The sequence below is a fragment of the Micropterus dolomieu genome, linkage group LG23 (assembly GCF_021292245.1).
Source record: "Micropterus dolomieu isolate WLL.071019.BEF.003 ecotype Adirondacks linkage group LG23, ASM2129224v1, whole genome shotgun sequence".
Lineage (NCBI taxonomy): Eukaryota > Metazoa > Chordata > Actinopteri > Centrarchiformes > Centrarchidae > Micropterus > Micropterus dolomieu.
This window is the reverse complement of record NC_060172.1, coordinates 19,648,196-19,675,878: the sequence shown is the minus strand read 5'-3', so window position 1 is coordinate 19,675,878 and position 27,683 is coordinate 19,648,196. Positions and strand designations below refer to the sequence as shown.

The 27,683-nt window shown below is 38.3% G+C and overlaps 1 protein-coding gene across 1 annotated transcript; it reads right to left on the bottom strand.

Annotated features, from left to right (window-relative positions):
* On the bottom strand, positions 1 to 25,762 carry LOC123963832 (beta-1,3-glucosyltransferase-like). The gene is made up of 15 exons (XM_046040900.1): positions 25,621 to 25,762; positions 22,657 to 22,694; positions 22,520 to 22,559; positions 21,265 to 21,374; positions 16,229 to 16,305; positions 16,004 to 16,115; positions 15,713 to 15,849; positions 14,821 to 14,884; positions 14,088 to 14,204; positions 11,495 to 11,564; positions 10,909 to 11,022; positions 8,487 to 8,586; positions 7,910 to 8,029; positions 5,947 to 6,091; positions 1 to 3,087 (listed from the first exon to the last, which is right to left on the bottom strand). The coding sequence occupies exons 1-15, from the start codon at positions 25,679 to 25,681 to the stop codon at positions 2,953 to 2,955; spliced, it is 1,440 nt and encodes a 479-aa protein (XP_045896856.1). The 5' UTR covers positions 25,682 to 25,762; the 3' UTR covers positions 1 to 2,952.
* Between the last annotated feature and the right edge of the window lie 1,921 nt (positions 25,763 to 27,683).

The window sequence follows — 27,683 nt, the reverse complement described above, 5'->3', positions numbered from 1 at the left end:
AAAGAAAAAGCTGAGTCTCTTGTAATATCATCAAAGATTGGTACTCAATTACAGACATACAAGCCTTCTTTTTACAACTTTAATCACCATCAAGAGTTGAAAAAGAAATTATTTCAGGGCATTTTCAAGCTGTGTGGTGACAAGTGTGACGACAACAACAGAATGGTACAAGACTCACAAACAAAACGATTTGGGGTGCAACACTTTTTAAAAAAACTTTAACTACGATGGTCTTCTGAGATGAAATCGATTTTATTAAGAGTATATTACTATAATTTAGCATCTAATATATGGCAATAATTCGTTAAAGTGCAGTATAATCTGTGTGTAATTATTCTCTAGGTAAGACAGAGAAGTGGAGGACGACAGACATAACTTCTCTGTGTGCACCCTACAACGGCATGTGATTTTCCCCATCAGTAATGTGGCAATAAAAGAAATGACAGGTTTTCAGCAAGCACACACAAACATTTATATATTCACAAAAACAGCTGCGAAATGGCATTTTAATGTAGGCTTGCCAGCTGTGGTTGTAATCACTCTTAACACCCATCCACGCTGACTAGACCACATACACAATGTTAACAGGTCAAAAAATGTAATGCTATTGAAAGTTCCTCCCTTAAAGACTCATTCACACAATTATATTCTATGTGGTAAACATATAAAGAGCAAATTCATAAAAAACTTGCACACATAACTTAGCACACAGACTTTTTTATTTTTTTTTCAGATACAAATATATATATATGTATGCCCACACACACTCACACACAGGCTTATAGTAATCAAAAAGCTTGGGACTGAATCATTCCTATAAAAATGCTTTTTAAATAATTTGCTTATATATATATATATAATCTAGTAGTTTGCTTACAGTGATTATTTTGGGTCTTTTCATGCATGATCTCATGCTATGCAAAATCTGAATATTTTATGAATTGTTTATGTTTTTAAACTCTGCTACCAGTTGGGCGTTGACAGACTACAATTTATTTTCAGGCCTGTTAAAAAGTTAGAAATCCACTGAAAGTACTGTGACGGCTTAGTAACCTATTTGCATTAATGACCTTAAAGTAGGCCTATAGTAAACAGCATACTACTGTTTTAGGCTACAGTCTAAGTATAATTTGAACTACTATAAGCTATTATATACACTACTGTGCTGTATTACAATATAGTGTATTTCAATAATACACAGTACAGAAATTTAATTTGAATAGTAATTTGAGCAGCATTTGAAACAGCTGCAGTGCTTTGAATGGGTCAATAAAATTCAGTAAATAGCTAAGCAGTCTGTTTCATTACTTTAAATTCATCTTATAAAAATACAAATGTTAATTACACAGTAATCTTCAAAAGAAAAAGAAAATAATTTGGTCATAATAATCATCCGCTTATGTTATCACTATAAGAGGTTTTCACTGTATAAAAATGTTTTCAAATTTAAAGGAATAGTTTGAAATTTTACGGGAATCTATCTATCTGCAAGAAAAAGCTAATTTCCAAAAATGTCACACTATTATTTCAAAAGTGTATCTGTCTGAAAAGAGAAATGAAAACAAAATGTAAATAAAAATATACTGAACTAAGTAGATTATGTTCTTTTCACTATCATTGGCATTTAAAATCTGATTTAAAATTGAGTAATCTGAGACTATGACTATTTTAACAAGACTATCCATGACTCACTATTCGTATTCCTATTTTAGCCTTCTTAGTATTGTGACCACTGTTTAAGTATTTTATTTCAACTGTTGGCTAACTTTGTATTGTTTTATCTTCAACGTATTTTGTCTTCATTTCAGAGGTTTCCAGGCTCAAAGGGAAATAAAATAAAATAAACACTGAAGAGTGTCTCTTCACAAATAAAATGCACATCATTCAGATTTTCAACCTTTCTCACTATAACACTTAATAACCCAAATGAAAAATAGATTTACATTATAATAAACACATTAACATAATCTTTCTTAAATAAATACAATTCTAGGTTGAAGGATTTGTTCAAATTTAGTTTATGACAACAGTGACACTCAGACCTCCACTCTCACAATCCAAGCAGCAACCAGTGTGTCTTCAGAGTGCACCTCTGGATGCAGTCCCTCTAATGGGTGCTAGACACTGTTTTTGGAAACGCCAGCAGCATGCTCGGCCAGTCCACTACTCTTTCCACCTATAATCAGTCCATATCATCCAAATACCTGAATATTTAATAAGATTCCCAGCAACCAAATATTTGCACGCTAACATGGACTTAGGACTGTCATTGTGAGCATGTTAGCATGCTGACATTAGCATTATAGCTCAAAGCACTGGTGTGCTTAAGTACAGCAGACAGAGCCGCTAGTGTTGTTGTAGACTCTTTTTAAAAACTTTTTAAAGTTTTCAGTAATTAATATTTGGCCACTATGGTTCAGAACATTTTTAAAACAATCCAAGAGACACAAAGCCATCCTCATATCCATGGCTTACACAGCTAATGGTTAACATGTTAGCAAACACTCACTTACTTACACATCCAGCAGAGACAAAGAAACATTAGCATCCACTAAGCACGTTTCCTTTGCTTTTAAATTGAGCTTGTTTGTTCCGGCTTAATCATACAGTCAGTGTGCAGGCCATTAAAAAAAAAAGAAAAAAAGAGAGCTAAATGAGGCTAAAACCCTCTGTGGAGCTGCAGACTTAGGTGATTATTCTCTGTGACCACTTTTACTTCATACAGATCATTTGAGCTAATGTTGATATCAAAAATACAGTCAATCAATGCAGGTATTAAAGGCTTATAAGAATGATGTTTCAGGGCATGTTTGCCAGGTCTCTCTACAGCTGCAAGTGTATTACACTTCCTGTGGTGGTGGGTGCTTGTTTATTCATCTTTAGTGGCAAGCTGTTGTGCAAGTTGGGATTTAATGTCCGTCTACAGGTACATACTGTATACGTTCAGTGTTTCTACAATTCATCTCGTGGGTGTGCGTCTTGCAGCCAGTGTTTGTAGACAGCCACGGGATCTATGTTCCAGTGCTTGTGGAAGGAGATGGGTTGCTGCAAGGAGACCATTGTCTCGGAGTAGTCATCCGGTCTGGCCTAAAATATCAAGAACAAGCGGTTTGTCTGTGTGCCGTGTGCTGTATGCTGTTTGCTTGACGATTCATGTTTAATTTATTCTCCGCCATTCTCTTTGCTGCAAACTATTTTAAAGTTGCTGCAGGGTACAATTCCATTTTGTTGTCATAGTCCCTGTAACACATAAGGCAGTCTTTCTCTTTTACCACCAACATTTAGGGACAAACATGAAGAGAGCATCATGAGGAGCATCATCTGACACTGGATAAAGGTTAATGTTGCTTGGATCTGCAACACTTGGAGTGCTTTTGACTTATTTAGTGGTGAGCACACAAGACAATCTTTGGTCCACAGTATGCTGCATAAAACTATCTTACAACTACATCACTGTTTGTTGCAGCAGTACATTAGCCGGATGTTTTTATGGTGAGAAATTGCACTGAGTATGATGATGCAGGTAATTCAGTTACTTATTACTTATTTGAAGATGCCACAAATAATCACTAAGCTTTGCTTTGTTAGTCAGAAAACTGATTTATAAATATGAACTAAAATACAATTTTCACCCAACTATGCAATATGTAATATCGATCTTATAATATATATGAATAAACAGCGTGCTACACAATAATAAGCCTAATAATAAGCCAGACCCAGCATCTAATTGAGACCTGCATTTATTTGTCAAAACTCAGCTTTTAATTTAAGTTTTACGCTAAGTAGAAATCCAAGATCAAACAGAAAGTCTGTTTGTCTTTGGCTTTAGATATCTCGGTATCTAGATATCCTATGATCTGGAATTTATTAGAAGAAGCCTGTCTGAACTTGTTATTACAAGTTTTGCCACCTCTCTTGGTATTACAGCAGTAAGCTCTACAGTATTTGGGCATGACTGCAACCTAGCTCCTATACCACACTGAGAACACCATTGCCTTTCTGAAAACAGGGAACTTAAAAATGCAATCAACATCACAAACTGACTGTTACTGTACTATCTTAAGGCTGAATATTTCAGTCTGAACACTGACAAAAAGATCTCTTCCAACATGTTGTTTGTAACACTTTGTTTTATAGGTTTGTTATTTCCAAATTACAGTTTTCTCAAAAGACTTGTGTACTTCATAAAGAAATTAGAGAGAAAGTTCTGAGACAGTTATTGAAGTACAGGAAGTTGTGTTGAGATTATAGGGAGCTGATGATTTCCAGAAGGATTTGCCTGAAACAAGTGCTCCATTTAACACAAGTAAATACTGATAAATTATTTAATTACTACCGGAAAATTTAGTGTTTTAGCGTTACATGCCTATAAAAATATTTCACATTTTTGCATGTACACTTACCAAAACATTCTCTCTAGGTTATGTTGTATTTTAGGTTTCGTCTGGGACAGAGGATGTCTCTTAGATTTTCAACTGCAGCTGATCTGCCACTTAACATCATACTGAGCGAAACCCAACACAACGGTAGAGCATTAGCCCAAGATCAGTTCACACACAGGCTTATTGCCGTATTAGTTGTAGTAAGAGATGCATTATCCTGGCTGATTCCAATTACCGATTATTGACCTGCCGATTCTGATACTTTGTTTTTAAGAACTATAACTGACAGTATATATAAACATCTTTTCTTAGTAATGTTTAGGATCTCCATCAGCACCTGCATAAACATTAGCTATTTTCACTGGGGTCCATTCAATTGTATGGTCATAATGAAACATTAATTATTAGAAAACATTCACATTTTCACTGAAGGGAGTTTTGTTTTGTATCCACAAATGAAATCCCCCCCAGGAAAATTAGGCCATTTTAAAATATATTTTAATTGAAAATATTTGAAAGAATACATTACCCTATTTCTAGTATTTTATTTCTAATCTCACTATTTTTATTCTACTTAATTCTCTGTGTACAAACTACAGTGATCTGATCACCTTGCGTTTCACTTCAGACACACATGCACCTACACATGTCTGTCTCTCTCTCTGCCTGTGTCCTTCTGCTCTGACTTTATTTGTCAGCAGTTTTATAAAAGAAAAACTCGCATGACATGAAACACAGCGCATGTAATTTTCAATGTTCAATTCAAAAGGGCCGATTATACTATAAAACAGCCTATTCCAGTCCCATTCGATTGATCAGCGCATCTCTAGCTGTAGTGGGTGACTTACCACCCACTACTTATCCAACAGGCTATTAAACTAGCTACCAAACAAGCTAGGTAATGTTGAACTCATGGAAAAATACATAGGTTATCATAATTTTTTGTCATGATTAATTTATTAATGACTCATCATCTTAAAGAGAAAATAATCAGTTCATCTGATGTCATAAGTGGAACACATAGCCCTGCCAGCCTTGCTGGAGTTCCACATCTACTGCAGGGTGCAAACTTTCTCTCCCTCCGGACAGCAGAGTGTCGCTCACGAAAAGGGGGAAAGCAGGGATGAGGGACTCAAAATGTTTCTAAACGTAAAAAACACTTTCATTGCCCCATTTGCGTTTGCATTGTTATTTATTACTTACACGATTATTTTAAGTATATATCACCGCGATTTCCGCCTATGCCTATTAGTACCAAGTTAAATACAAATACAAAGATAACATTGATGTTCTCTTCTCACTGAAGCCGGTCATTAGTGCAGTTATTGTTTCTGGCTCTACACATTTATATGATTTGTCCTTTAAATTAACATTTACGTTTCTTAATAGAAAAATATAGAAAACTGTGGGAACTGTGAACTAAACATGGTGAACAACATGTCATCCAGTCTTGTTCTTATTGAGTATATCTCAGAGTTTAGGGGTTGAGATGTAAATGTAGTTAAGGGGAGGTCCTCACAATCATATTACAAACATGTACTTGTGTGTGTGTATTTCCTACCTGGTGGAACAGTGGACTGTGTGTGATGGGAACACCAAGGGAAGTCAAGCACCTGCCCAGCACCATGTCATCAGGAGCATCATCACTGTAGCAGCTACAACCGCTGGAAACAAGCCTGGACACCACCACCCTACTGAGCACTATCCTACAGAGAGAGAGAGAGAGAGAGAAAACAGACTTTTAAATAAGACTGGTATTCTTTCATCGGCAATATAGCGCCGTTTTGACTACAGATGCGAACAATTCCCTACCTTACCTTATACTCTAAACACAGTGCTTAAATGCAGCATCATTTAAAAAAATGACCATTTTATTGTTTTATAGACTGTAATATTAATAATAATATGCTAATCTGCTTGTTTTTTCAGACTCCATCAGGCATTCAAAACAGTAATACAATACGATAGCTACTCTCCGCAGGACAAAAGACACATAAAAAAACACCTGCACCACAGGGAGTCCATTTTAGACTGAGTCTAGGCTACATGTTTATAGGCTACATTTGATAATATTAGGCCCATTTGCATCTGTTTATCTATACCTATTATTACAAGCCTAAGGCTACTTTATGGCTACAGGCGGTTTGAAAAATAAAAAGGCTATCTGCCGCAGCATTCGTTTTCATGATCATGTAGCCTACCCAAAAGTTACCACTCTAACTAGCCTTGCTTTGTTGGCTAATGAAAATGGATGCAGCGTTTATGCATGTTTACTCTCTGCAAGTAGATCGCTATCAGATGATGAGCCGTCAGATGCAGAGCCCAGCACACATTGCTCAGTCCTGAAACCTTACCACCATCAGACTCTCCTTCACTCACAGCGCTGAGCAAGTTTGATGCCTGTTTAGCAGTAGACAAAAGGGGCTGCCAATACCAGCACAGAATGCTGATCTAAAGAGAGAAATTAAATTGCGCCACCAAGCAAAACTACTTCTTATACTCGATGAATCAATGAAATAATCTGTAGAATACTCGATTTCTAAAACCGTTAGCTACAGCCCCAGGTGATACATAACTTTTGGGGTGAATTCTTCATGGATAGTAAATCAGGAACACCAGCTGTGTGCGTCACAACTATCAGCACTCTTTTTAACATGATGTGTAGCCAAGAACTCTTGTTTTTGGCTTCAGCAGGCTGTTGCCTACAGACATAGTTAGCTGGGGAACTTAGTGGAGTTAAAGTGCCATATATTTCTCTCAGGAGTTGATGGAGAAAACAGAGCTTAAAGGAGTGAACATTGGACTTACATTCATCAGGTGGCAAGAAACTCTAAATGAATAATGTTGCTCTGTATATGCTGAATATGTAAATAAGTAATTGCTGACCAATTCACCATTTTAACATATCCATCATTGATCCATCGTTAACATAAACATTTGATTATTGTAGCTTTCAATTGTAGTGATTACTATATGTCAAGATTTCCAACAATAACAGATATGTGTGCAAAGCTCAGTATGATGCACAAGACATTTAACATTTTCCATTTTACGAAAAAAGTATTTTCTCTAATTTTAAACTTAATAGCAATGCTCTTGTTTGTAAATTATTGACAAATATTTTGTGGTTCCTACACTGAGTTCCGTTGGAGTGCGGCATTGTTAAAACCTTATTTTTATTCCCTTTTTACCATAACTGTGTGTTCAGACAGACAGTGAATTTGAGAGGTGGCACGGTTGCATATACAGAGTTAATGAAAAAGTTGTAAAGTGCATATCCTGGTGCTTTATGAATCTGCTACATATGGTACAGAGATGAGAGGAAAAAAGAGAGAGATGGGAAGGATATAACAAAAACTCCCAGAGTTTTGAGTTCAATCCTAAAATACAGCCACATTCTCACATGAATGGTTGGTGTCCATTCATAGCTATCTTACAGCTAAAATCTGTACAGTTGGCAAAATATCATTTCCTTTTCTGTCTGAAGACACCTTAACACCTTTACACCAACAGCAAAACCTCACCCTCCTCCTCCTGTGATGTAGCTGTATCCGTTTTGAACCAAGCCGTAGCCGTATTTCTCCCCCAGGCTCACTGCTTCCTTTGGGTCATAGCAACGCAGCAGCCGGCGCAACCTGGGTAAACTGCAGATAATAATCAACAGACAAACAGACAGGAAGTAAGCACATACCATAGACACAGGACTTTTAGGGAATTTCTAAAGTTGTTTCTGTACAGCACTACACAACCACAACCGTTCACTCCCACAGGTGTTTTCACTTATTTTGCATGACTGAGCTTTTCTCACAACTGTGTGCGACTTACATCTCCCTAGCACCTCCTCACCCTTTTGTGGCAGTTGTCAGTCAAACCTTTATGACTCTAACTGGTTTATGAACCTAAAGAGAATTATAATTAGCCAGCAAGTGAAAAAACACCTGTGTGAGTGTGTGCACGATATTTAAATCAAAGATATGTAACACAGGAAGGACTTTTTGTTTTTACTTTAGCTCGTTACTGCAGAATGTTTTTATTGCTGATTTAAATAATTAAAATTATGTGTAGTAAGTTAAAAAACATTTTTAAATATCTCCCACTTACCTGATTAGTGTATCATCATCAACAATGAGTAGCCAACCTGCCTTTGGCACAGCTCTGCTCAGGAACCGCCTCAATATGGCAAATGTCTTCCCACAATGTCCTATAGGGAGACAACAAGTGTGGAAAAATATGAGGCAGGGGTTGCCAGTTCAGGTTTGGTACTCGTGAAATGCTTGGGTTGAACAAATTCCTCAGATCCCATGAAAGTGTTACATCAGTGTCCGGTTTTTTGACCCCTAAGATAAATGACAATGTCCGTGTGACCATTTTCTCATCGAAAACAACCCCTCATTTGTTTTTCATAGTTCATTGTTTAAAATTGTTATGTAATAATCAGAAGCACATAGTCTGCCAGTATTTTAAAATGGTTCTGATCGGTGCTCCTAAGCTGTGAGATTTAAACCACACTCCTGGTACTGCACAAACTGCAAAAACATGATCTATATCTACTTTAAAGGTCATATCAGATACTTTGAAAAACTTCATACTCTTTAACAACACTGAAACTGACTTTCTACCATGCCAGCAAAGTGGCTCTATGGATGGCAATTTTTGTCTGTTACTTGTCAGTCATTTTGGTCCTGAATGAAATATCTCAACATCCACTGGTCAGATTGCCATGACAATTTATGCAGATATCCACGGTGCCCAGAGGATGGCTCCTACTGATTTTGGTGATCCTCTGACTTTTCAGTGTCTGTCAATGTCCTACTTAGAATGAACACACCCTTACAAAATGATGAAAGAAATGAAAGCACAGACATACAGCAGTAAAAGAACATCTGGAGAGAACATTGAATATATTTACATAAAGTAGTTACTAGGAACAACTTGTAAACATGCCAGTGAAGAGGCAGGCAAAAGAACAGCAATTCTGTGGTGAATTAATGAAATAAAGAATGGGGTAGAATAATAAGACGTCCAAGTGCGTAGGTATTCAAAAGAGACAAAAAGAAGGTCAATGTGGTGCTTTAACAAAAAGTAAGAAAGAGGAGAAAATATCAAACTCTATACTAGATTTGAGCACTTCGCTAAAAGGAAAAAAATGACTAAATGAACAAAAGCATTTAAGAGTGTGGGGGAAATGAAGAATGAAGAAAAAGATATGGGACAGACATGACAAGCAACGTAATACTTCTATCAGCCTGTGAACAAGAGCAGAGAGGGGAATATAAGGATGGATAGGGAAAAGAGGTGTCATTGACACTGTGTCCCCTGCTGTGTGAATAGACTCAAAAGTACATTAGAGGGAGTAATGCACAAAGATTGCTCTGTAAGCAGGGGTCTCTCAGACAAGAACACATGTAATACAAAGATAACATTGATGTTCTCTTCTCGCTGTAGCCATTGTCATTATTGCATTTATTGTTTCTGTCTCTGCAGCTTATTCTTAGGAAGATCAAGTGTCATCTATCTGCCTCTTCACTGGGAAAAAGAACGGCGTTGTGGTTATTTGCTTTTGATTTCTCTGTCCATACTGATTCCTCCATCCGTGGTGCACTTCAAAGTGCATGAGGACAGAGGAAGTCAGGGGTGTTTTCCAGTCAGTTTGAACTTGACGAGCTGCTAACAATGTGGTGACTGAAGTACAACCATCTTGATGACGTGAACATTTGCAAGTCGTTAACATGGGAATCTTTCCCACCTCTACCATTCATCCCTTATGAGATTATGATGACATAATATCAGGTGGTAGAGCGGGTCGCCCACTAACGGGAAGATTGGCAGTTCTATCCCTGGCTTCTAAAGTCTGTATGTTGAAGCTTCCTTGGGCAAAATACTTAACCCCTAATAGCTCCATTTATGAATGTGATGAGCAGCTGGTGCCTTGTCATCAGTGTATGAATGCTAATGGGTGAAAGTGACATGTAGTGGACAAGTGCTTTGAGTGGACAAGACAAGAAAGGTGGAATACAAGTAAAGCAGGTATAATGTTTACCATGTTCACCATCTAACATGTGCTAATTAGCCCTAAAGTACAACTGAGGTTGAACTTTTGTAAGTACTGGTATAAGTATGGTCATAATTCAAAGTATTAGATAAAGTTAGATTTTAACCAGAAGATGGTGCTAGATAAAAAGTTAAGAGGATCATCTAAGGCATTAGGACTAATCCGCTCAACACCATGAATGGCCAGAATGTTGAGATATTTCTGACTGACCCACATTGTCAGAGCCACAATCATAAGAGTCTACCCAGTGACTTTCTGCGCATCATCTTCTGGCAATTTCTATCCACGTCTATCCATCCATTTTTAATAGACCTATTCTTGTCAGAGTTGGCTACAGGTGTCACAAATATCCTCCTGCAGCTCCTCCTGGGGGATCACTAAGTGCTTCCAGGCCAGCTTGGCAATATAATCCTTCAATTATGCTAGATCTGTCCCACAGGAATCAGTAAACATTGCTGCTGATCATCTCACCTCTCTCAGTATTGGGCACTCCCAGACTGATTGTGGGTATGGAGGCATCAGTGACATCACTGTAATACTCTAAAAACTCAGCGTCTTTCTCCCAGGTTGCTTTCACCACTGGAACTGTGATGAGAAAGGTACAAAAAATATATCAGGTAGGGAAAGAAAACTGTGAAACAAACACTTGATTCCTTTAAGCTATGGTTTGTAAATAATAATAATACTAAAGTTCATTTTCTTAAACTGGTTTAAATTGATAAGAAAGTGACATTTTGTTGGTAGATACTGCTGTATCACTGAGCAGTAAAGATTATCCAAAGGCAGAGTGCAGTATCTGAATTTTATTATGTATTATGTTGGTTATATTGTAATTAAACATAATCACCCTAGAAAGACATAAAATCTATAAAGTCTATTTCACAGTTTGCTGCCCAGCCTGTAAACATTAAAACCTTTTTTTGTTTTTGTGTGCTCTGCCTAGGGTTGTATTAATACTTTTACTTAGATAAAGGATGTGAATACTTCTTCAATCACTGCAAAATACAATATTTTTTATTCAATTAATCCAAAAAATGGTCGGGAATAACACACGCACCTCGCTCTGAGTGGAACTTTTGGCAAGTTTTCACAGCAACAAATACATCTTTCTTCGACACTGGATCTCCCTAGAAAAGGAAGAAGACAAACAATGTCCCTCTTAATTAAAAAAAAATGAAGCATCATAGCTATAAAATTGGGGGGGGAAAGTGCACAGTTGAACACAAACACAGTGTGAGGTACAAAAAATATGGAATGGAATGGATTTAAGATTGAATTACACAGGTTCTAACAGTATCATGTGGGAAAAACAAATAACAGACATGTGAAAGCGATCCGCTTACAAATTTCTCTTCTGCACTGAATTCCTATTTCAGGTGTCACTTCTTATTACAGAAAATTACCAGCTGTTATGAGGATGTCATGACTTATTTACAGTATATCTGTCATTTAATCTGCTACCATTGTAGAATACCCCTGTAAGCTCATATCAAGTTCTACATTTTTCATTTACTCTTGGTGTCAGATGGTCTTAAGTTATTAATTAAGTTATTTTATGCAAAAGTCACGTATACAGCAGTGTGTTTTTTCATATTATTGTGTGAATTTATACTTTTACGGACAATTAAAGGATCACAGATGCAATAAAACTAGAATATACATCATGAGAATGATTATAAGAATGAGAAATGTGAAAAATAAAACCAGATGTACTATATACTACACAATGAACTAAACATAAACACACCATACATATGCACTAAATATATATATTTGTTCATGTCAGAAGTAAATCTGCTCAGAGATCCTGGGATCAATCCTCTGCAATAATAAGAGACGCCACCAGAGTTTCTTCTGTGGTTAAATCTTCTCTTCCTTTGCTGTCTGGATGACATTTACTGGAGGAGGCAGTATCCTGTGACTGCATCCTTGACTCATTATTTTGTGCTTCAGCCACATCTTCAGATACTAATCCTGCCCGAAATGAGGAAACAGTTTATTTCTCTTCCTTTGTAGAGTGGCAGCTTCGTTTTTTTTTCTACGGGCACTGCCATGCTGAGCACCTGCGGTGGACGTCGAACCTCAAGTGACAAGCCCACGTTACTGTGGAAAATCGGCTTTACTACACTGCAATAAAAAATCAACACAATAGATAATGCATTTGGAATGAATGTTGGTAAAAGCCCAAAGTGCACGCAGAAAGTATGGGAAGAATCACTTATATTTAATTCATATTTACTAGTTATAGTTACTAATATATTAAAATTTATTCAGAAAAATTCAGATTTAAAATAAAATACCAACAGATTATTTTACGTTAAATCAAGGATTTGGTTACTAACTCCAACATCATTTAACTTAGAGAGAAGATTAACTCTCAGGAAGTGTGTGGCTTTTTTACATGATTAACGTACGTTAACCCAAGGAACTGGAGGTAAATACAGTAGAATTGAATGTACAAAACAGGGGTAATTTTGGTCATATCATAATTCAGAGAAGAGAAAGCTCACACACACTGTCTTTTTACAGTAAACTTTATTAGAGATAGAGGGTTTCGGTACTTAGGTAAAACTGAGGAACAGAGAACATTCCAGACAGATTTAGCCAATATCTCCCCAGGTGAGGCCAACCAGAGACCATGACACATTTGACCATGGCACCTTCTCTGTACCATAAAATCGTAAGGCAACGATATTGTGCTTTGTATCATTAAGTAGCCCAAACAGTTATATAATTAAATTGTGAGATCTACCACTAGCTTAACCTTTATTGTCATTATGGAAGAGACAATTTTGGAAAACATATTTTAATAGTATTTAGTGTTTGCATATAAACTGAAGTACTTGCTGTCTTTTACAGATTGCGCCTTCTAATTGGCTTAATGCATGCAGCCTCTGGGACTGATTGCCTGACAGCTCATAGTCCCCGATTGACTTCACCGGAGATGTTGGCTACATCTATCTGGAATGTGTGTTCCTCAGTTTTACCTGATGAAGGCCTAAGGACCAAAACCTTGTATCTTCAATAATGTAAAAGGACAGTGTGTGGGAGTTCTCTCTTCTCTAGCCTATGGATACTACCTCCTACGCACCTGTTTACAAGAAGTTGTAGGTGTATTTGAGCCTTTACAGGTCATATCACAATTAAAATCATGTTTTTATGTTTTGCCATTCTGGCATAGGAAAAATTTGTAACTCCTGTAAGGATTTTATTTAATGCTGTTTTGTGTACCACCTTCTCCTTTAGCCTTGTGCTGTTTACTCTGAAATGTGCAATGGTGTTCATTTTTTGTGTTTGCTTTTGTTCCAAATCAACAAACAAACACTGCTCTGATCCTTCATCCCACTCAGTACTGTTAGCTGTCTCACTCTGTTAAGCCTTCAGACGGACTCAGCCCACTCACCTTTCCATTTGTATTCCTGTATAATAAGTCTTGACAGTGGCAATGTGTGTAATGTGCTCACTGTTTGACGATAACTAAGCTGGACAGCTGAGTTGTAAATGTGATTTAAGGTGATGGATTATCAAATCAATCATGAGGGATGTCCTTGATGTCCAACCTTTTGATAATTTGCTACACCAACCTAGTCATGCCTACATGAAGGCACACTTTCAACGAACTTTCGTCCATAATTAAGAGCTGTACATACACAGTTGGGTAGGTAGGTTGTAAACGTCGTAGCACAGAAGTCTCCTGTCTCTGTACAAAACTCTGGAACTGCTGTCAGCTTTGGACCATTTCCTTCCTCCCAAATATACAACGCAATCTAGAAAGACAGACATGAAGACGTATGTTGGTCTTATGGTTGTTGAAACAGTAATTTGCAGTGATTGGTAATAGGTACAACAGCTCATTCTGGGTCCTCAAACAGTAAATATTTCCTGGCAGCTCCGGACATCTCAGTAACTCTGTCTCTCGTTTTCAACCACAAACACACACACACACACACACATACACACAAAAACTTTGATTAATATGTACTTGCATGGCAAATCCTTTATTCTTTACTACCCGCAAGTCATTAGAGAATTTCAAAAGGGATAGTAAAGATAGTGAAGATTCATGCTATGCATTTCAAAGACATCAGCCCCTTTCATTTTAAGGACTAACATTATGTATTCATGTCTTTGCTTGTGCGTATTCAATCTAGTTAGAAGTAGAGCTGTTGCATTATTAATCTACTAACAGGTGTATTAAAAGCTGCAGGCGTAGAAAGCTGCAGGGGCCTTTTTAGCTAAAGGCTGTTCAGTCGTTGGGGGAATACCACTATAATCTATCACTGTTATATGTCTTAGCATTTTAAGATGACACTGACATTTTAGAACTGAACCAGAACCGAGACACACAGACTCAAGAATCTCCTGGAAATCTTTTCAAAGTACCTCATGTTTCAAGTCAATGGTAAAATCTGACTTCAGACGTTCGTGTTGGATCCGCTCAGCGAGTCTGAAACACATGAAAGTGAAAGATGTTGAAAGAAGAGAAACATAACATACTGTATATACATATATATTAGAAGTCCTTGGTTTGGGTCAGCAATTCCTTTGACTCCTGTTAAATGTTTATACTAAATATATCAAAATGTGCGTTTTCTGTTATTATGGTAGGTATGATTATGGCTTCCAGAATAATATAGGTACCCCAGGTAATTCTATGCATCCTCATTTTATTGTGGTGTCTCAGAACTGTATGTGCTGCCATTTTTTATTTACTGTACGTTCCTGGCAGCTTAACTTTCGTTTATTTCCCATACAATGTCTTGTAATAGTGTCTACTCCTCCTACGTCCCTGAGATGGTGATATGACAAGTGATTGATTCAAGTCACTAATGCTTGCATACAGAGTGACTACTGGATCTGCACCCATCTACCTAAGCTCCATAATACAAGTTTACGTTCCTTCTCGGCCACTATGCTCGCACTTAGCTCTTACTAGTATTAATTTGCTCTTACTAGTATTTATTTGCTCTTACTAGTATTTATTGCTGCTCTTACTAGTATGTATTGTCAGTTGTAGATCTTGTGCTGTATTTGTTGCTTTGTTGATGCTTGTATGTTGTTTCTCAAATGTAAGTCGCTTTGGATAAAAGCGTCTGCCAAATGAGTAAATGTAAATGACAGCTTTCTTGCTGCCGTGTAACAACCCTTAAAAAAATCTACTGCAATCTTCAATATCAAAAAAAGGAAGAAACCTATCAGTGATGTTTTCATTCTCACACATCTGCACACACATCTGCACACACACACACACACACACACACACACAAACACACACCTCTGGAGCAGTGGCTTGCTGAGAGTCCAGCCTGCTGCAGGGTCAGGGTAACTAAAGGAACTGGGGTCTTCAGAGAAGGCGTAGTGGTGGATGATGGAGGCCTCATTGTCATGGAGAGGCTTACCCAAAAACAATTCCTGTGAGTTGCAAAAAGAGGCACGGGCATGTTAGTGTAATATGTGAATCAGTGCAGTGAACTAAGTCACCATTAAGACATTAATATAGCACAAAAGGTTGAAGAGTGTATAATAAATACAATATATAGGCTAGGTTGGGGGGTGTAAATTTCACCTCTTGGACTGGATATCTGTGGAGGACGTGCAGCAGAGCAGGCAGTGAGACTCTGGTTTCCTCCTCTATGAAGACAAACCAGGATGCTGTTCGGCCATAAGTCGCAGAAAGACTGGAAAGATCCGCAAGAAGCGATACTTTATGTATTTATTTCCCCCACAGGAATCACTCAATTGAATTTGGTTTAATAAATTTGTTTATCATCTCCATATGGGTGATACTCACAGAGGAAGCGCAGGTAGGATACTCCAATCCCCCTCATACTCTGACAGCTCATGGAGAAGAAGAACAATTGGAACTCCCTGCATGAAACAAAACAGTTGAATTTTACAAAATGTAAAACCCGTGTGTGTGTGTGTGTGTGTGTGTGTGTGTGTGTGTGTGTGTGTGTGTGTGTGTACATCTGAGGGATGGGACATGAAAGTAAAACAACACTGAGGTCAAACTGGCACTTCGAGCAAAAAAGAAAAGGGCTTTCTCTGTTTCTGTGGTCAAAAAGGTAAAGGTGTTTCCTTCGAAATTGTAGCATTATAAATTCAACTTTCTGGTTTGTTAAACAAACTTCATAAGAGGTGATTGTCAATGTCAAATTCATGTTGTCTGTATATATAAGTAAGTATACTGTTACTTTAAAAGTTGAGAATTAAACTTTTTCCTTTATTCTAGCATATTGCATTTCAATGTTACTTACCAATATGCATGCAATGGAAATTCCCTAAATCATGCAGTTTAATTACATTTAGTGTGGACATATATATATATATATATATTTTTTTTTTTTTACATATTTACACAACATATACATGGCTGTTTTTTAGGGCTTGAACCAGGTTTTTGTTAATCATGGCTAACACTTTAGGTCTATCAAAAAACAATCTGCAGGGATGGGATGGGTGAGTGAATGTAAGTATAAAATCACACTGAAAGTAAATCCATTAAAAAAAAAAACCCTGAGAATTATTTCCTTTGAATAACACAATTTACCCCAAGACAATCAAAGACAACAAAAGTCATGTTGGATGAGGACTAAATGACTTGACCTTTACCACTAGAGGGCACTGTAAAAGGGTGACCTTCTCCCTGAGGAATGCTTGATGGAAGAGATGAAAGTGAAAAGAAACAACGAGGATCATACACTTAAGTGACGTCTTGGAGGAAACGATGCATGCTTCACTGACGCTGACAGATGATCTGCTGAACACAGCGTGTTGAATAACACCATCTGCATATCCTGCAATGTGCGCTGTTTGGAGTTTTATGCAGCTTGGATTAAACTTTTGGCAATGACATGCTCAAAACAATGGTAAAGAGTTGATTCAGAAACTGTCTCCCTCCTCACAAAGTGACTCATGCAGAAGAACTCACAAGTCTCTTCCACGCAGCTATTCACAGCACTGACATAGACACAGTTGTGAAGATTCATGTAAGTATAGCAAAACAATGGTTTGAAATGCTAGTCAGTGTCTGTTTCTTCTTAAAGTCCATGTTTAACTCCAGTACCAAAGAGCTATAAGAAGCTATGTCAGGGTTAGGGAGCTTCCAGGGCTCTCAATGAGCAGCATTATGGCAATATACTAGGTCATTACTGGCTACTGCCTACGGACAGGGAGTGGGCGATATGGAGGTGCTCAACATCTGATTTTACATAGAAATACAATTTTTCTCCCAATAAGTTAATATTCAGCCTATTACAATATAAATTTCAACATATAATTCTGTAAATAAACATCTGAAAGGAAAGAAGCTTTTAATAAAGTTTTTTAAAGTGCGTGAAAAAATCCTAAATTGGAACCCTAACTCTCAAGGAAGAGGGGGTCAGTGCGCATGTGTAGGCGTAGAGTGTATGTGTGTAGTGACAGAAGAGGAACACTTGCTGAAGAGACGGAGCCCAGGCTTCACTGGTGTTGTGCAGAGTTGTCCGCACCTCACGGGACGTTTGGATCTTTTATCACCTTTGATAAACCACACAAAGAATATTATCCCGTTTTTAAACAGTTATTTGAAATAGACCCGCGAGGAACCTGCATCGGCCGCACGGCGTGCATGCAACACTCTGCACAAAACTGGCAGGCCAGCAGAAAGAAGGATCAAATAATTTATCAAAAGAAAGCCTCCGTTTAGCTGGAAATGTCCACTGTAAGTTACACTGACTAATAAATAAAGACTGCAGCTCCGTAGCTTCTCTTGATTAATCTGTAAACAGTTCAACCTGGTGTCATGATAAATCTATCCAATAGCTGTTGAGACATTTCACTAAAAAAACAATAATGTCAACCTCATGATGGAGCTAAAGGAAAGGTCAGGGGATGACCAAAATCAGTACGCTTTATCCTCTGGGGACCATGAATGTCTATACAAAATTTTGTGGCAATGGACACATGCTATTCACAATTTCCACTTTATTTCCACCCAGACAGCCACACAGTGCAAACACATCTCTTCCCGGGTCCTCTTCAGATTCTGAGGGGGTAAGAGGGGTTTCTACCATGCTGTAAGTGTTGTGGCGAGAGAGCAGCAGGCAAATGAGATGACTTTGTAATGACTTGGCTGATGAAGCTGAAAAGGCGCAGCACTGACACTGACGTCTTAGTTTAAAAGCCTGTACTTGCTGCAGCTGCCAATAACAAATAAAGAGCCATGTGGCACAGCTGTAACATAATGTTTATCCCTCCCTATAAATATTAACCAAAGAAGTGGAAATGATGTGGATATTAATCTGTGTAACACAAAGGGCTAAAATTGAAACTGAGTGCTGCTGCTCATATTTTGGTAGCATCATCACCACAACCGTGTAACTATAATTTACCGGGTGACAAAACCCTTTTAGTGTCACCAAATAAACATGGAAACAGGCTTACGTCAGTCAGACAACAAGCTGTCAGCGTGTTCGAGTCTGTGAGCCACCTTTAATCCCTGCCTGCAGTTGAAATAAACACCTTGTTACATGTCAGTCAAAAAAGCATGACGCACAACCTGCCCCCGCACGAAACAGCTCTGCCCAATCAAGGTCCATCTCACTGGGATCAACCAACCTCACTTAGTCAACGCACACATCACAGCCACCTGACTGCACAAGCACACGTGCAAAGATGATTGTACACACACACACACACACACACACGCATCCAAATGTGTTATTTCTGAGACTCTGAAATTCTAAACTACTATACTGATTTTATTATTTGACACAACCTCTCGATTCACATATTATCACATAATAAAAATTATTCTTTCATTCAATCGAGAGATACCTGTTATAGAGTATTGTGTCTCTTTTCCAGTCATACTAAAAACTTTCCCTTCCAAACATCTTATTCTCTTCCAAGACTGTGTTCCAGGACACAATCAGCCTCTGCATTTATATACATAAATATTTCATTTAGTAAATAACACATTATGAAGAAACTGGTTATTGTGTTTATCATAGTATTAATCTAACAAAACAATCAGAAATGCTGTATGTAAATTGCTGTTATTTATTTTGTGTATATTGTAGCATGCAAGAGGAAAGCTTATGTAAGATATTTCCACCGGAGTTATGTTGACAACATCAATATACTATTTCAGTTAAGAAGGATATAGTAACCATTTGAAGTGAGAACAATCTGTGGAGGGCCCATAAAATGTTTGTAAGGTAATCAAATTCATATTTAATTAAAGTCAGGGGTTGACTTAAAAAGTAAACTTTTTGGCATTCATAAATGTCATGTGTGCACCCATGGGCTCCGCTATTTCCATCTTAGCTCTCTTCTATTCTGTTACTATTTTATGCTGTCATCTCTGTTGCTGCATTATCATTCTGACATATAACTGCTTTTCACAGCTACCGTAAATAAATTTGATTCGACAAGCTATGTCTGACAAAGTGAAGTTTGCTGATGACACTAAAATTTTGTGCTCACTGAATTAAACTGATATTTCTACATACTATACATACATTTTCTTGAAATTGGTGCGTAAACACCTCAAACCACCACCAACGACAACATATGGCTTCTAAACAGATCAATCTTAGACATGTCAAATTCAATCACTGCTCCCACTCTGACGCCCTGCGTCCTGATGTGTACATTGTATGTAATTACAGTTTTTCCAGCTGCTATATCACATTTGTTGTTTAAAGGCTCCAACGCAGCTACAAGAAGGATGACACATACTCAGAGAGAGTACAATAAACCCAAATCAAACCACAAATCCAAAGTGTCATCAGACAAAACATAAAATCAACTACATACTTCCTGCCTGATCATATCTGAAAACATGTTAGCCAGTTGAAATTTTCAGAAGTCAAGGGAAATAAGGAAAACAAAGTAGTATGTTGTTGTAGAAATAATTCCACAGGGCCCTGTTTACTGCCTTCTGCCATTTGTTTTCTATCAAGGAGGATTTTCTGGATTAAAAATTAGGTTGGAGGAAGAATCTATGACTGTCTCTTTATTTCACAGAACCCAGCAACAATTCTGTGTCTCTGCAGCAGGCTGTCATCCCCATATTCCTGTCATCTTATCTCACTGAGGTCTATAACAAATTCGATTTCACAGCTGCCCTGCAGGCATATAACATTAAATAACTGTGTGACTGCTAGTTTCCTCTCAGCCCAGGTAGGGGACCTCTATGGCAAGGAGGACACCTATTGGTACCAGTGCCATACCACAATTATGCATAACCCCAAAAGTCACTGGCACAGTGAGCTTCTTGCAGCATCTTTGTCCTGTATTGCCAGCACAGCACATTGCAGGCATATAGTGGGAATATACACAACCTTTTTGAACCCTTGGTGGTAAAATCTTTTGCTCCAAACCGTAAACCGAACTGCTGCCTTTAATCCATCCTGCTTCAAGCACATTACTAAACGAATACATGATTATTGAACCCTTCTTATTTTAATAGTAAAGTGTGATTTATACTTTTGAGTCGAATTGACAGCGTAGCTTCTGTACCCTTCGCCGTAGCCTAGGCCGTAGACTGACGTGCACCTCCTCAAAAATGTAACTAGGCTACATGTAGGAACGACGCGGACGATAAGAACTGTGATTGGCCGGCTGGGTAGCCTCACAATGCCTCTGAGCCGACAGGAAGTGCCCCATGCTGTGAAGTAAATTTTACTAGCGGCCAATCAAGCGGCTATAACACGTTGGATCAGATAAGAGTGGAGCTAATTTTCGGGCAACGTGTGTGGACACTCAGGAAAGACCAGGGCCAAGATCTCAACCCAGCAAATTATCCCTATGAGGCAACTGCTAACTGCCCAGCAACATTACCTGTCCCAGTTCAGTTGCCTGCTGCAGAATCTCCAGCTTACTCTGACCACCTCGACGGGTGTGGTAGGAGTTCCTCTGACTCTGGATCACTAACACCACCTCATCCAATCCTGTGAAAACCACACACAGAAAAGGTACAGGGACAAGAAAAGCAAAGAGACATGACGATGCAGAGAAACAGAGACACACAGGAATCCAATAATTAATTATTTTCTTGCAATTATTAAAGTACATATCAAATGTCAACTGTGTCATCAAGTGTAGCTAATCACTCTAATAGTAAGATAAATTTGGCAACAAACCCAATTATCTTGGGATTTTCCCTAACTTTAATCTCTTCTTCTTTTCAGACTCAATCTGATTTGTTTGAAAGTAATTGTTTGTTTGTAATTTGGGGAATGCACACCACTCCTGAATTGAACATACACAATGCAAAACCTACCGCATCTCTCTCTGCTGCTCGTATCACTCCGCTAAGCCACTCACACCAAACCCACAAGTTCTTACGGCAGCAGAAGGAGCCAGGTTGCCCTGGGAAACCTCATCTCTCGTAGAGACTGAGCTTGACTGAATGAGAGCATGCATCGAGGAGGGGGGCTGCACAGTGCGTGCCCCAGCAGTGATCAATACTGCATTAGAGACTCCTCCTGGCTCTGATTGCCTGTTTTCATGGATTTTTGCAAATGTCATTAAGGGCAGTAGGAAGAGCCAGAGGAACATGGTCTATCCTCCTGTCATGATATAGTGACAGTTTCATCAAATATTTATTAAAGTTACCTACTGAACCTTTAATTAGTAAAATGCAGGAGGTGTTGGCAGCAGGATTTTGTTACCTTTGCAATCTAACTTATAGAACTTTTATATTATCCTGCACTACATAATTATACATTAAATTATAATATGTATATATGTAATGTTATACTGTTTATTGCATACATCAAATCTTGATATTATTAATACAGACAACTCTGGGGATCAATAAAGGATCATTTTACCTTATATAACTCTCAGCAAGAAAGCCTCTCATCAAATCTATTTATCGTAATGAACAACCTGAAAGATTTTGGTGTGTGGGTTTAGCTCAAATACTCTACGTGTGTGTGTGTAAATGGCATTTCAGGCTGCAAACACAGAGTACAAATTGGTGGCATGCATCAAAAACAAACCTCATTCATATGTACCATATAACTGATTTGCTTTCCTAAATCACTGTGTACAAAACATCAGACCATCTGCTGTGAATTCCCTCACTCACCAACAGAGTTGTGTGCAGTGCGCTCCAGGGTCTCTGCTGCCTGCAGGGAGTCAGAGGGATTCATGTTAAGTCTGACACACGCTGCTGAGCCACATGATGAAGCATAATTACAGCAAGAAAATGTGGGCAGAACTTACATGAGGATACTCTGTGTGTATGTCTCCAGCAGAGGAACCTTGAAAAGAAGCAGCACTGTTGTCATTATCATCAAAATGCATGAATTAATTGTGCTGACATGAGCAGGCAATTTATCTTTCAGTCGATCAGTCAACGGCAGCTTGTAAGTCTGTAACAGCTTAATAATAACTTATTAAATTTTCAAGTCATATATCAAGCATAAAATGCCTGTTAAAAAATAACTGTAAATTGTTGAAAAAAGAATATATTTGTGTTTTGGACTGTTTGTCAGATAAAACAAGTCACTAACATTATGTTCCTTGAGCTCTGGGAAACATTGATGACAAAATCTAATAAACAAATCTCTGAATAGTGAAAATAATTGTCAGTTAAAGCCCAATAATAAGCAAATATTTCTATGTGAATATACTCGTCTTCCCTTTAAACATACAGAACAAACTACATCAATGCAGGACAGAAACCACTTTGCCAGAGTTTAACATCTTTACACATCTGAAACAGTATGACATGTAATGATGGTGCAAGCCTGAGCAGTATACAGAGTATAATTACATTATTATAGAAACTACAACATGCCTGATATGAATGGGTAGAGCTGCTATTCGTCCAAGAATGGCAGCTGAATTCCATTGCATCTGTAGGTAACTGCTGGGACAGATATCTGACTGGGCTCAGCCGGCTTGTGTTGAATATTTCAAGCAAATAAATACCCAATATATTTTACCCACATCAGCCAAAAGGTCTCTTTCATGGCATTTACACAAAGCACAGGTGTAATTAATACTATGAATGAGTGAGTGTCCCAGTAAGCCACGATTATCATTAATGTCATTAATTCATTTAATCTGTGCTTTTTTTCTGCTATGACATACAGTATCTCACAAAAGTGAGAACATCCCTTACATTTTTGTAAATATTTGATAATAACTTTTGAAAGCACTGGAGAAATGACACTTTCCTACAATGTAAAGTAGTGATTGCATAGCTTGTATAACACTGTAAATTTGCTGTCCCCTCAAAATAACACATCACACAGCCATTAATGTCTAAACCACTGGCAACAAAAGTGCGGACACCCCTAAGTGAAGATGTCCAAACTGGCCCAATTAGCCATTTTCAGTCCCCGGAGGGAGGGGTGTTCAGCCTGTCAGTGCTCAGACAATACGCTGCACACTGCATCAAATTGGTCTGCATGGCTGTCGTCCCAGAAGGAAGCCTCTCTGAAAGATGATGCACAAGAAAGCCCGAAGTTTGCTGAAGACAAGCAGACTAAGGCCATGGATTACTGGAACCATGTCCCGTGGTCTGATGGGTCCAAGACAAACTTATTTGGTTAAGATGGTGTCAACCGTGTGTGGCGGCAACCAGGTGAGTGGTACAAAGACAAGTGTGTCTTGCCTACATTTAAGCATGGTGGTGGGAGTGTCATAGTCTGGGGCTGCATGAGTGCTGCCGGCACTGGGGAGCTACAGTTCATTGAGGAACCATGAATGCCAACATGTACTGTGACATACTGAAGCAGAGAATGATCCCCTCCCTTCGGAGACTGGGCCGCAGGGCAGTATTCCAATATGATAACGACCCCAAGTAAACCTCCAAAACAATCACTGCCTTGCTAAAGAAGCTGAGGGTAAAGGTGATGGACTGGCCAAGCATGCCTCCAGACCTAAACCCTATTGAGCATCTTTGGGGCATCCTCAAACGGAAGGTGGAGCAGGGCAAGGTCTCTAACATCCACCAGCTTTGTGATGTTGTCATGGAGGAGGACTCCAGTGCCAACCTGTAAAGCTCTGGTGAAGTCCATGCCCAAAAGGGTTGAGGCAGTGCAGGAAAATAATGGTGGCCACACAAATAATTGACACTCTGGGCCCAATTTGGATATTTTCACTTAGGGGTGTACTCACTAATGCTGCCAAGGGATTAGACATTAATGGCTGTGTGATGTGTTATTTTGAGGGGACAGCAAATTTATACAAGCTATACAATCACTACTTTACCTTGTAGCAAAGTGTCATTTCTTCAGTGTTGTCACATGAAAATATATAATCAAATATTTACAAAAATGTGACGGGTGTACTCACTTTTGTGAGATACTGTATAAAAGGGGGAAAGGATCAATAGCAATAACATGAATATCACTATGATAACTAATGATATGATAAACATTTTGTAAAACATTTTAATATCAATCCACGTCTACAATAGGTTATTTTCCAGTGTCTATTTGAAGCCCCTGCACATCTATGTTACACCCCCACAGGTGTTTTCACTTATTTTGCCTGAACCTCTTCTCTGGACTCCCCCTATTAGTTTTCTTTTTATATACAGTCTACGGTCAGGATATAGGTTCAGTGACCTCATGCATTTCCCAGTGTAACTTAAACCTAAGCAAACTCCATTTTTTTTTTTCTTTTTACAATTTACTTTTTTAAATCAAATGCTGGTTGATCTAAATAGTACACACATGTATTGTTGCAATTGGCCTGCAAGTTTCATTTGCAAAACTAAAGCTACAGTCTTTGCCATCAGGTATTTGATTAACTCGAAGTGCATCACTCAATGCACTTTAATCTGCCTCTTCTTTACAAAACTCCACCCGGGATTGCCTGCGTTTATTTGTGGTGCGTTAAGCTACCCAGAATAAAATCACCATTGCCTGTTTAGAAATTCAAAATAAAAAAATGTCTAATATTTTGTCATATTTTGCAGCAAAGCAAGTACCACTGCGACACTGATGAATAACTATATTTTGTACATTTGAATCAAAGACATCTACTGATACATTTCCCAAACTGTAATGTACTGTAATGTACTGCTTTATTACATTGAAAACTTTACTTTGAAGACCATATCGAAGCAACTTCCGGCCTGCAGTAGCGCTTCTACCTTCTGTGATATCCTGTTTAGTGCTAGCGGTTTAGCTTACACGGTAGCTTCCGCAGTAGGGCATTGACCCCACTTACCAAACCAAAGAAGAAGCGCAGCGACCATTTTGCATCCGTTAACCACATTGTGGTGTGACATGGTCCCCGTGGCGGCTGATTTCCGTTTGAAATCACCGTCTTTTCACGGCGAACCGGAGAAACTGGCTACATTCCGGCAGTGGCGGAACTCTTGTGTTCGCTGTAGTGACTGTCAGTGAAGAGCTTTAGCGACCTCTAGCGGACACCTCGTTATTGGGTTATTACCATGACACAGGCCTACTGTAGCTCAGTAAACCACAATATCATGTTCTGAAATATAAAATACAAGTAATACAATTAATAATACAGCCCACATTTTAGAATGACATTTACCAGGTTACCTTAAATGTAGGAAGTAAGACAGTTTTATGTGGGCCTTATTTTTACTTAAGCACAATTTTGAGGTATTTTACTTGAGTATTGTTATTTTCTTTGTATCAGGGGTTTTCAAAATTTGAGTCTGTACCCTCCTTTAGTTTACTTGCTTAGTTTCGCTCAATTCCTGGATGCCTATGGAATCAGGATTATGCTATTTGATCCCAAAGACACTCAACAATTGAGCCAAGACAGCCTGATATTGCTGTTTGATGTAACTTTGACCATACCAAACACATTAAAAAAAAAGGTCTGTCCTAAGGGATTTATTAGTTTCTGACTCTGATAAAGTGGGAAAAACAGTTCCCCACAACTACTGTTAAACTCTCTCTTTAAAATAATGTTTAGTAGGCCTACATTGTTGTAAGTAATATAATTTTTACAAAGTGGTGGTGCTACTTTTATTTTAATAATGTATCTGTTTTTTTTTTCTTCCACTTGTGATGTCTAGTTACATGAGATTTAAACCTAATCTTTAATTGAAAGTTATTAAACAGTGTAATAAAGATCAGACTATATTCCTACAGGTTACCAGTCTACAAACAAGGCCATTATGTACAACTATACTGTTTCATGTACATAATGTGTTATATGAACATGCAGTTGATGCACGTTGTCGCTGTGAACTGAGGTGTACCAAAGACAATTCCATGGACCCTCATAGGTTCATTAAAGTGGAGTCATATACTTTTATAGTATTTGACTTTCACAACAGTGCAGCAGAAGAGTCCATGACCTTAGACAACATAATCATCTCTGCTTGCGGCCTTATGGTTTTTACTTTGCTACAATTTTCAAATATCCATCACATTGTTTATAAGCACCATAACTTGGTCTGCACATAATTGATAGATATAAGTCTTTTACACACACAAACACACACACACATCCAAATTAAAATTGTCATTATCATGGCAGAGGTCTGGATTGTGTGTCATAAAGTTACCTTTCCACAAACTTCCACAATCCACTAATTAAATCTCTGTACTGATCTGAGAGCAGCTACAGGCCAAACTACAGCAGTTGTGTTATCAGAGAGGAAGAGTGCTTAAGATTGTGTATGTTTGTGATATTGTGTCTCTGCCGTTTACATACAATGTACTATGGGGCAAACCATCCTGATGTATTGTTCCTAATGTATGGCAGATATTGTTTACAGTCTCACATGAGGAACAGGTATCCAGGAAGCAGGATGAAAGCATGTTTTCTGCTGTACGCCATGCAGACTGGTGGAGACAAGCATAACAAATGAGTCAACAGTCTCCTGACCACGGAGTCTAAACATGAACTGCTTGGCCACAAAGATTAAACAGGCTGGCTCTGCTGTGAACCGCAGCTGTGAGTGTTCACATATTTTGTGGGGATAAAGTGAACTGTGTAGAAATAAATCCAAATGGTAGAGCTGCATTCTGTAGCAGCGTTAAGGAATCAGTGTGAGTGCTCTATGCGCAGAGCGGATATGCTGCTGTGATTCACGCTAACACAATGGTGTCCCTTTTTATGAAGAAAGCAATTAGTCCACCAAGTGTTCATCTACAGCAAAACTAGGTCTGAGCAAGCTTTGCTTATCACCAAAGGCACCGCAGCTGACCCGAAAAGCCTGTAGGGCCCACGCAGAAAAGGTTGTTGATATGAAACACAAATATGCAGCACATTAAGGTTGTCTCAGAACCCACCAGTGTTTCAAA

What these genes read in the sequence shown, in the direction of transcription:
- LOC123963832 (XM_046040900.1), bottom strand. Translation starts at nt 25,681, where the DNA reads ATGTCACACCACAATGTGGTTAACGGATGCAAAATGGTCGCTGCGCTT. An exon ending in TGCGCTTCTTCTTTGGTTTG is followed by an intron (nt 22,695 to 25,620) that starts GTAAGTGGGGTC and finishes CTTCTTTTCAAG; the next exon opens with GTTCCTCTGCTGGAGACATA. An exon ending in CAACCTACCTACCCAACTGT is followed by an intron (nt 11,565 to 14,087) that starts GTATGTACAGCT and finishes TTCCTTTTCTAG; the next exon opens with GGAGATCCAGTGTCGAAGAA.